At 33.6% G+C, this 10,911-nt stretch overlaps 1 protein-coding gene across 3 annotated transcripts in view; it reads left to right on the plus strand.

Annotated features, from left to right (window-relative positions):
• NUP54 (nucleoporin 54) overlaps nucleotides 1–10,895 on the plus strand; it is a 29,624-nt gene extending 18,729 nt beyond the window's left edge. Inside the window, exons 10-13 of one of the 3 annotated variants that reach the window (XM_015586105.2) lie at nucleotides 5,779–5,886; nucleotides 7,672–7,791; nucleotides 8,112–8,222; nucleotides 10,427–10,895. In XM_015586105.2, coding sequence (XP_015441591.1) covers nucleotides 5,779–5,886; nucleotides 7,672–7,791; nucleotides 8,112–8,222; nucleotides 10,427–10,555 — 468 coding nt within the window. In that variant the 3' untranslated portion in view covers nucleotides 10,556–10,895. The remainder of the gene's footprint in view (nucleotides 1–5,778; nucleotides 5,887–7,671; nucleotides 7,792–8,111; nucleotides 8,223–10,426) is intronic. The other 2 variants (XM_006907635.3, XM_015586106.2) reach the window with 2 other exon arrangements.
• Nucleotides 10,896–10,911: the final 16 nt, after the last annotated feature.

Here is a 10,911-nt window from a genome sequence, read left to right on the forward strand (position 1 = left end):
TCTCTCTTACATTGATCCAGTATATCTTATCTACTTTCCTATAATTACACCCGTTTTCTTTGGCATTGCTCTGTAGGTTATCACTGTGCTTCCCATGACAGCTCTACAGATATTCAAACATAATCATTCTTCCTTTTTAGTATTTCTTCTCTAGCTGTAAATTCCAGCATGATTTTGCATGTGACATACCTAAACCCTTCATTTTCTTAGGTTTTCATTGATTTTCTCTAGTTTTCTGTTTATTATTTGATTAATTTCTTCTCTTAAACATTTCCTTTATTCTTGCTTTCGGTTTTTCTCTTAGTTTTCTAATTTTTTAAGGTAGCAGCTTAGGTTATTGAGACCTTTCATCTTTTTAATATAAGAATTTAATGCTGTTAATTTCCTTCTAAGCACTGTTTTATCTGAATCTCACAAATTTCGATAATGTATTTTCATCTTTAGTCCATTCAAAATATTTTCTAATTTTCCTTGAGAGTTCTGTTTGACTGTTGGATTTTTTGACTAATGGATCATTTAGAAGTATTTTTCATTTCCAGATGCTTGGAGATTTTCCTGTTATTCTGTTGTTGACTTCTAGTCTGATTCTGTTATGGTGAGGGAATTTTGTATGATTTCAATTCTTTGAACTTTGTTACGGTTTTTAACCCACATGCCTTTGAAAAGAATGTATATTCTGCTGTTCTTGGTGGAGTTTTCTGTTAGTGTAAGATCATTTTGTGGATTGTTTAGCTTTCTATATTCTGACTGATTTTTCTGTTTAGTTCTACAGTGAGAGGAGAGTTGAAGTTTCCAGCTACAACTGATTTGTCATTTTCTCCTTTTCATCGTATTCATTTTTGCTTCATGTTTTTTGAAGGTCTGTTGTTAGGTACATATGTATCTAGGATCGTTACATTTAATGGCAAACTTAGCTTTTATTACTATATGTCCCTCTTTATCCCTGGTCTACTTTCTCTGGTATTAACATAAAGCCACTCTATTTTTTTTTTTTTGATTAGTGTTTGTATGGTATATCTGTTTCCATCCTTTTACTTTTAACCTACCTTGAGTCACATGCCGCTTGAGGGGGATGGATTCAGAGATATGTGTTAGGTGATTTTGTCATTGTGTGAACATCATAGAGTGCACCTACACAAACCTAGATGGTAGAGTGTGCTACATACCTAGTCTGTATCTATATGGTACAGCCTATTGCTCCTAGGCTACAAGCCTGTACAGCATGCTACTGTGTAAAACAACATGAGGTTAAATCAAGCACAAGAGAATGATGTAATCAGGAGATGGGGTAAACAGGAGATTATGAGGCTGCTACTGATGTAACACAGCCTAGTGTTCTATAGCAAACTTTTTTATAAGTAGAAAGCGTACACTCTAAAATAATGATAAAAAGTATAGTAAATACATAAACTAGTAACAGTTTATTATCAATATGTACTGTACATAATCATATGTGTTACACTTTTATATGTCTGGCAGTGCAGTAGGCTTGTTTACAGCAACATCACTATAAACGTGATTAATGCACGAGCTATGACCTTAAGACAACTGTGACATCACTAGGTGATAGAAATTGTTCAGCTCCATTATAATAATCTATGGGACTGCTGTTATATATATGGCCCATCATCAATCAAAACATTGTTATACAGAGCATAATGTATATCATATTTAAAATGACTCTAATAAAAGCATAAAGTTGTAATTTAGGCCTACTATTTTATTACTTGTTTTTTGTTCCCTCTGTTTTTCATTCCTGTTTCCTCTTCTCTGCTTTTTTTTTTTTTGGACTTTTTTTTAGCATTTTATTTTTAATTTGTTGTCATTTCAACGATCAGTTTCTTTAGTGCTTGCTCTAGGGCAGTACCTCTCAGTTGGAGATTGTGGTGGTGGAGTTGCTGGTGGTGATTTTGTCCCCCAAGGCACATTTGGCATTGTCTGGAGACTTGTTTGGTTGTTAAAACTGGGGAGTGCTACAGGTATCTAGTGGTAGAGGCCAGGATGCTAATAAACATCCTACAGTGTACAGAACAGTGCCATTGCAACAAAGAATTATCTGGCCTAAATTAATACAGGCATACCTCGTTTTATTGCTCTTTGCTTTATTGCACTTCACCGAGGTTGCATGTTTTACAAATTGAAGGTTTATAGCAACCTTTCATCCAACAAGTCTTTCCATGCCATTTTCCAACAGTATTAGCTTACTTTGTGTCTCTGTGTCACATTTTGGTCTCTCAGTATTTCAAACTTTTTGATTATATTTGTTATGGTGATCCATGATCAGTGATCTTTGATGTTACTATTGTAATTGTTTTGGGGCTCCACGAACCACACCCATGTAAGATGGCAAACTTACTTGATAAATGTGTGTGTTCTGACTACTCCACTAACCAGCCATTCCCCTATCTCCCTCCTTACCGGGCCTCTCTATTCTCTGAGATACTACAATATTGAAATTAGGCCATTTAATAACCTACAATGGTCTCTCAGTGTAAAAGTGAAAGGAAGAGTTGTAAGTCTCTCACTTCAAATCAAAAGCTATAAATGATCAAGCTTAGTGAAGAAGGCATGTCAAAAACCGAAGTAGGCTAAAAGCTAGGCCTCTTACCCCAAACAGTGAGCCAAATTGTGAATACAAAGGAAAAGCTTTTGAAAGAAATTAAAAGTCCTACTCCGGTGAACATGATTAGATGCATGATTAGAAAGTGAAAACAGCCTTATTGCTGATATGGGGAAAGTTTTAGTGGTCTCAATGTCGTTAAGAACATTTGCGATTCCTGGGAAGAGTTCAAAATATCAACATTAACAGGAGTTTGAAAAGTTTGATCCCATCCCTCATGAATGACTTTGAAAGGTTTAAGACTTAAGTGAGGGAAGTAACTGCAGATGTAGTGGAAGTAGCAAGAGAACTAGAGTTAGAAGTGAAGCCTGAAGATGTGACCGAACTGCTGCAGTCTCATAACTAACGGATGAGGAGATGGATGAGCAAAGAAAGTGTTTTCTTGAGATGGATGGAATCTACTTCTGATGAAAGATGCTGTGAAGATTGATTAAATGACCACAAAGGATTTAAATATTACATAAGCTTCCTTGATAAAGCAGCAGCAAGGTTTGAGGTTATAATTTTGAAAGCTTCATGAGTAAAATGCTATCAAACAGCATCACATGCTAGAGAAATCATTTGTGAAAGGAAGACTCAATGCAGCAACTTCATTGTCTTATTTTAAGAAATTGCCACAGCCACGCCAGCCTTCAGCGACCACCACTCTGATCAGTCAGCAGCCATCAACATCAAAGCAAGACTCAACACAGCAAAGATTATGACTCAGTAAAGGCTAAGATGATGGTTAGCATTTTTTAGCAATAAAATATTTTAAAATTAAGGTTATGTACATTATTTTTTAGACATAATGCTACATACTTAATAGACTAATGTAGTGTAAACATGACTTTTTTATGCACTAGAAACCAAAAAAATTTGTGACTTATTTATTGCGATATTTTTATTGCGGTGCTTTGGAATTGAACCCACAATATCTCTTGAGGTACGCCTGTACCTGTAGTGACAAAGTTGAGAAACCCTTCTCTAGATATTTTATAATGGTGTATCTCCTTACACCAAATCTAATAGGCTTTTCTTGGAGCTGTCAGCATGATGCCCACTTCCAGGTTTTGATCTGTTGAAACCAGACTAGGGTAATGCCTGAGGGGAAAAAATGGTAAACTCACCACCACTTCAGTGATACTTCAAATTTATGTCTTCTTCCCTGATCCTCCTGCAACTATTTATTTTTGAGAGTCCTCAAATAATTGCCTGGGCATTCTTTTCAAATTTTAAAGCTATATTTAATAGGAGAGGATAGAGTGGCATATATGTAGTTATCTTGTCCAGAATCAATTGTTTGTATTTTTTGTCAGCTTTTTTACTAGGATTCATCTCTTTATTGAATTTCAGTTTATAAGATTACAGATATCTCCTAGTATCTCATCTCTCTTTGGTGTCCTTAGTTGAACATAAAACCTTAATTTTAATGAATAATATCCATTGTTTTTTTGCCTTGAATCTTTTTTTTGAATTTGCTTAAGAAATCATTCTTCATCCCAGAATCTAAGTCTCCTTTTTTTTCTGATATTTTATAGTTTAACCTTTCACATTTGGGTCTTCTGTCCTCATGGAATTCAACTTTATATAGAGATAAGTGATATGAACCCAACTTTATTTTTCTCTAAATAGTGGGCCAATTTTTCCAATGTCATCTATAAAAAAATTGATACTTTTCCCAATGATTTATCAAAACATCAAACCAAGTTCTTATATATATGATGTAGTCTGTTCTTAAATCGGTTTCACATTTTTTCACTCTTATGGCTCTGATAGTATATTTTCCTATGTGGTAGAGTAAATCTCCAATTTTCTTCTTTTCAGAGTTTTTTAAGTTCTTTATAGGGATCCTGTAGTCACTTTTTCAAAATGCTAGAGTTTTAGCAGAAATTACATTAAATGTATAGTTTGTGGAGAATTGAATCTTAACATGTTCATGAGGGAGTGATTTAATATTATGTTTCTTTACTCATAGAGGTCTTTTATATCCTTTGAAACAGTTTTAAAATATTCTCTTTAAAAATCTTGTGCATTCTTTCATGGGTTAATTCCTAGATTGTTTTAGCATTTGTCAACAAATACTGTGAATGGTAATGTTTCTATTTTTTCTTAGTTATTGCTGGTGTAGAACACCACTATAATTACTCTTGTCTCTGGAAGCCCTCTTGACTTTTCAAAACTGGGATGTGGAGGGTCCCAAGGTTACATAATACAAAATGTGGCCACCTAATTTTTTCCCTTCGGCATGGCCAGGCATTGACAAATTTCTTTAAAGAGTGCCATGTGCAGGTGGACATGCTAAAATGTCTTGTACAATCCTCTTACCCTCTTTCTTTTAATATAGCAATATAAACCAGTGCCATAGAATGATTATGATAGGAACAATTATGTGATTAATTCTGATTGGGAAGCTGTAATGAAATGGGATTCTCAGTCTGTAAGGTTAATACTTCATTTGTTCTTTGCTTGGTCTTAATAGCAGTTGGGAAAGTTTTTAACTAGGAAAAAATTGTGAAAATGCACCTGTGGCTCATAGTATCATTGCTGAATTTTGTCTAACCACTAGAGAGTTAATTCCTAAGTTACAATGGACTATAATTCAGCAATAAAAAAGGAATGAAGTACTTTTATATATTAGAACACAGACGATTTGCAGAGAGCAAATCAGATATCCAGAGATATTTTAAAAAATCTATTTGGTTGTGTAATTAATATCCTTCCTTTTCCCCTCTACTCTGATCACTCCCTCCAAAGTATCCTGTAACAGTTAATATTGGACTATACCATATTTTCGGGAGTAGAGTTGTCTGTTAAGCCTCTTCCCCCCATCCTCCAACCCCCCGCTCTCCCTCCCTGGATGTCACTTTATAGATCTTAACTTTTTCCATTCATGGCCTGGTTGTTTGTTGGCTCTGTTCCATAATATTACTTAAAATTCCTTAATTATTTCTGAAGTATATGTTTTATTTTTCTATATACTTTGCCTCATCATTAAATTTTCTGGAGCTCTAAAGTAATTTTTGAATGGTACTTTTACATTTTACATGTACAAAGAGAAGAAACAGAAAGGCAGATTTAATTTTGAGAGATGAATCTCACTCATCTTAGAAATTAGACTTTGTATAACTAGTCGATACCTATACTTGATTTACCTTAAAAAAATTTGTTTTAAACAGATCATATCTGAAGATATTAGTGAATTACAGAAGAATCAAACTACAACTATGGCCAAAATTGCACAATATAAGAGGAAACTCATGGACCTTTCTCATAGAACCTTACAGGTAGTAACTTGGATTTTTTTTTTTTTCAACGTTTATAAAACGATTTTGTGATAGATGTGCTAAATGTGGATTTTTGCAATAGAAATAGAAAAAAAAAAAACCAAAAGGTAATAATATAATAATAGTCTGAAACCGAAAGTACCAAACTTTCTCAGTTAGACCTGGAAGTTGGAGGGAGGGGTGGTCTCAGGATTGATACTAAAATTCACATCTTATTGGGCAGGGGAGCCGCAGAAAAACACCTCATCTTGATGTAATGAAAGCATGCATCAGATCATTAATGTCTGGTCTTCCTAAAAATAGAAAAATACATTTTTGATTTTGACTGTTAGAAAATTCGTTATTTTAATTATTATAGACAAAAAAGTATAGACAGCTTCCCCATTTTTTAAAACAGCTTTATGAGATGTAATTCACATATTGTACAATTTACCTATTTAAAGTATACAGTTCAGTGGTTTTTAGTATATTGTCTTATGTAACCATCACCACTATTTTAGAACATTTTCATTACCCTAAAAAGTTACTCCATACCCATTAAGTCACTCCTCATTTCATTCTAACCCCCTCCAGCCCTTCCGTCTCTGTGGATTTGCCTATTTAGAACACTTCATATAAATGAAATCATGTATGTGGTGTTTGGTGACTGTCTTTACATGGGTTCATCTGTGCTGTAACATAGAACAGTACTTTGTTTCTTTTTTATCGTTGAATTATAGTCCATTGTAACTTTGGATTAGCTCTCTAGTGGTTAGACAAAATACAGCAGTGACACTATGAGGCATAGATGCATTTTCACAATTTTTTCCCAGTTAAGAACTTTCCCATCTGCTTCTATTAAGATTTTTATCTTTTGGTTATTGCAGTTTTGCTAGAAAATCCTCTGTTCCCTCTAGTGTCAAAATTTGTTGCTCTGAAGAGCTTCTGGGGGAACAAAAAATAATGAAGGGGATTTGCTTTACCCTAAATTTTAGAATCTATTTTAAAGTTCTTGTTTTCAAATCAGTGTGAGATTGGCATAAGTTTGGACATACAAAGATCCAAAAAACAGAATAGAGAATCTAGACATTAGATGCCAGTCTATCTTAATATTTTATATGACAAAGGTGATAATTTCAATCAAGTGGGTTTATTTCACGATGAATTTGAATTTGGAAACAGCACTGTTTTTAGCTGTAGTGTATTCATATTATACAAAATCATCCTATAATATGACAAAAAAAAAAAAACAATTAATTATGGGCAAAGAATATATAAAGGCAGTTGATATGGAAGTGCTCCCTTTACACTCCTGAGGTTGGGAGAAATTTAAACACCACAACCTATTGCTGACAGGAATGTGGGGGAAAGGGTATTCTCCTTTGTGGCTTATGAATTTAAATTGTTAGGATCTTTTGAGAAAACAACCTAGCAGCTTCTGTTAGACAGGAAACACATATTTTTAAACCCAGTAATCTCAGGGGGTCTATACCAGTAAATAAAGATAAGTATACAAAAATATTTACTACAGCATTATTGATAGTATCAAGCTAGAAACAAAATATATGCCCCTCAATAGAGGGACTGAATAAATTGTTTAGTTAATAATGCATGAAAAATTATGCAGCCATTAAAAACATCAGTGTATTTAATAAAAATGGACAATTCCGATCTCGAACTGTTAAGATTCATACTGTATTGTTAGTGTTATTATTAAGCTGATTTCTTTCAACAACTGATTGTAATAAAATTACTGTATAACAGAAGAGATGATTCTGTTGGTATTGGCGGGTCTCCTTTGTATAGGTCCTAATCAAACAGGAAATTCAGAGGAAGAGTGGATATGCCATCCAAGCTGATGAAGAGCAGTTGCGAGTTCAGCTAGATACAATTCAGTGTGAACTAAATGCACCTACTCAGTTTAAGGTAAGCACATATAAGACTATAAAGCTAGAATTTGTTTCAGGTGAATCTGCAGAAAAATGTTATTTGGTCTTTAAAAAGAGGAGTTTTGTATAATTTTTTAAAAACTATTTGTTCTCTTTAATCAAAACTTCCTTTCTAAAGTAGACTCTTATTCGTGATGTTATTTAGCTTGTTTTAATATTTCAAATAGTGTAGAAGAATTAGACACCTTTTATAGAGTAATAACCATTCTTTGTGGTAATGCATTCTTCTAAAAGCATTCTCTTTTAGAAATGGTTGCTGTTGTTAGCAGGTATAATTTGACTCAGTCTTATTTTTAGGGCCGACTGAATGAACTAATGTCCCAAATCAGGATGCAGAATCATTTTGGAGCAGTCAAATCTGAAGAAAAATATTATATAGATGCAGATCTGTTACGAGAAATCAAGCAGGTGAGTGTTGCAACTAGAGTGCACTTTTATAGAGGTGAATTCACCATTTCACATCTACTGGGATGGCTATTATCCAAAAATAAAAAAAGAGAGAAATGTTGACAAGGATCTGAAGAAAATGGAACCCTTGTGCATTGCTGGTGGCAGTGTAAAATGATGCAGCCACTGTGGAAAACAGTTCCTTAAAAAATTAACCATTGAATTACCATATGATCCAGCAGTTCTACTTCTGGGTATATACCTGAAAGAACTGAAAGCAGGAACTCAAAACAGATATTTGTACATCCACATTCATAGCAGCATTATTCACAAGAGCCAAATTGTGGAAGCAACCCTATTTTTCATAGATGGATGAGTAGGTAAACAAAGTATGGTATATACTTAAAATGGAATGTTATTCAACCTTAAAAAGGAAGGACATGTCTGATACAGACTACAAATGGATGAACCTCAAAGGCATTATGCCAACTGAAATAAGCCAGTTTAAAAGGACAAATATTTTATGATTTTACTTAGGTACCTAGAGTCACCAATTCATGAGTATAGAATACTGGTTGCCAGAGCCTGAGGGGAAGGTAGCTGGGGAGTTAGTGTTTAACAAGTACAGAATTTGAGAAGATGAAAAAGTTTTATAAATGGTAGTGATTGTTGCACAATGTGAAATGTACTCAATGCTACTGAATCGTACACTTAAAAATAGAAAAATAAATTATACACTTAAAATAATTTTAACAGTAACAGTATTTTATCATAATAAAAAATAAGTAAATTGTTCTCTCCTCCACCCCCAAGAATGAATGAATTCAGAGATAATAAAGGCACCAAAGTTTCCTGGACCCTAATACCCAATGTATAGGCAGTGGCAGTAGCAGCACCTGGGAGGTCATTAGAAATACAGAATCTTAGTCTTTACTCCAGACCTACTTAAATCTACATATCAAGATCTTGGAGTGATTTGTATGCACATTAGTTTAAGAAGTAACTGCTCTTTATCATACCTTCCAAATCTGTATGCCACGTATAAATTATAAATATGTAGAGTTACTGATCTCCTCAGCCCTCAGGGAACCCGAGTGAAAGTTGGAGTGCCCAGAATCTCTGACCATTTGTCTAAGGCTCATGTATGAATAAAGTTGGGAAGTACTACTCTAGCTTATTTTCATTAATATAAATACAGATTGGTTTAATGAGAGGTGTACAACCATTGACTGTGTCTGAAGAAAATATATTCAGATAGTAAACTTTGTAACATACTAAGTAAGACTGTTGACATGGCCCTGAGGATTTTGGATGGTTTTAAACATCATCAACAATTCTAACTTTATTATGTACTTCAGAATTGGTTCTTTCCATTTTATGCAATTAAAAATTAGTTTGAAAAAAAGTTTTTTTAAAACTAGTTTGGCTTCTAGGTTCTTTGGCTGCTTCTGCATCATTTTACACTGCCACTTGATTATATTACATTGTAGATGTCTGCAATAGAATTGAGAAAGATTCCAGCATGTTGAAATAAAGAATTATATTAAAGAGTTTATACAGTAAAATTGGGAATAATATAAATAAACACTTAAAATTATGAAAAGCAGTATATTGTTTTCAGATCGAATCATGGCTCATCACCTAGTTTATAACATGAGTAAGTTACTTACCTATATCTTAATTTCTTTACTTGTAGAGAAAATAATGGTATCCCAAAGGGTGCTCAAAAGGATTTTAAATGTTAGGTTAGTAATAGCCATGAAGCTCTTAAAATTGCTTTAACACCTGGGAACGACTCTTAAAAATGTTAGCAATTGTAGTTATCACCATTATCACTCTATACTTGGTGTACTGCAACAGATGAAAATTCTCAGTTTTCAGAATGATTATTTTGTGAGTCATCTATATTTAAGTGCCTTTTTGCATTGTTTCAGTATCATACATTTGTTTATTGAAGGTCGATAAAAGGAATCTAAAAAACATCTGCATCTTCTGTAAAATTTCTGAAGATACTCATTATATATTTGATTCTGTTGCTTTTTATAGTATATATTTTACTGTAGGTCATAAAAATTATGAGCAAAAGATATAGTAGTGATTAAATATGCATGCCCAGTATTTTTAGAGCAGTTACTGAATGCTGTATTGTTAACAAAATTTTGAAAGTCTTTTTTCCTGTGGGTAGCTTGAAGTTTAAGAGTTAATATTTTTTTATTTCCTTCTAGCATTTGAAACAACAACAGGAAGGCCTTAGCCACTTGATTAGCATCATAAAAGATGATCTAGAAGATATAAAGTTGGTAGAACATGGACTGAATGAAGCCATCCACGTCAGAGGTGGTGTCTTTAGTTGACAGTCCACAAACGTGTTAAAGATTTGTAATGTATCTTCTTACTACATCACGCCTTCCTTAAGAATGAAACTGACCACATGGGGGGATAAAACGATCCTCTCCTGGCTTGGTTTTTGAGAAGATTACTGACAAATTATTGTTCTTCAAATCTGAAATAAGTCACTTCTCAGCCCTTCAAAGATAGCCTTTGAAAGATTTGAGAAGTACATCATTACCAAAAATACCTATTATTGTACATTTTTACAACAGCATTTCTATTAAAAATAATCAGTGTTTAATGATTATTCTCCATTGAGCCTATACTTTCCATAGCAAATAAATATGAAATACCTACTTTGCACATAAACTGTTTGACT

This window comes from Pteropus alecto, unplaced genomic scaffold, assembly GCF_000325575.1.
Source record: "Pteropus alecto unplaced genomic scaffold, ASM32557v1 scaffold161, whole genome shotgun sequence".
NCBI lineage: Eukaryota > Metazoa > Chordata > Mammalia > Chiroptera > Pteropodidae > Pteropus > Pteropus alecto.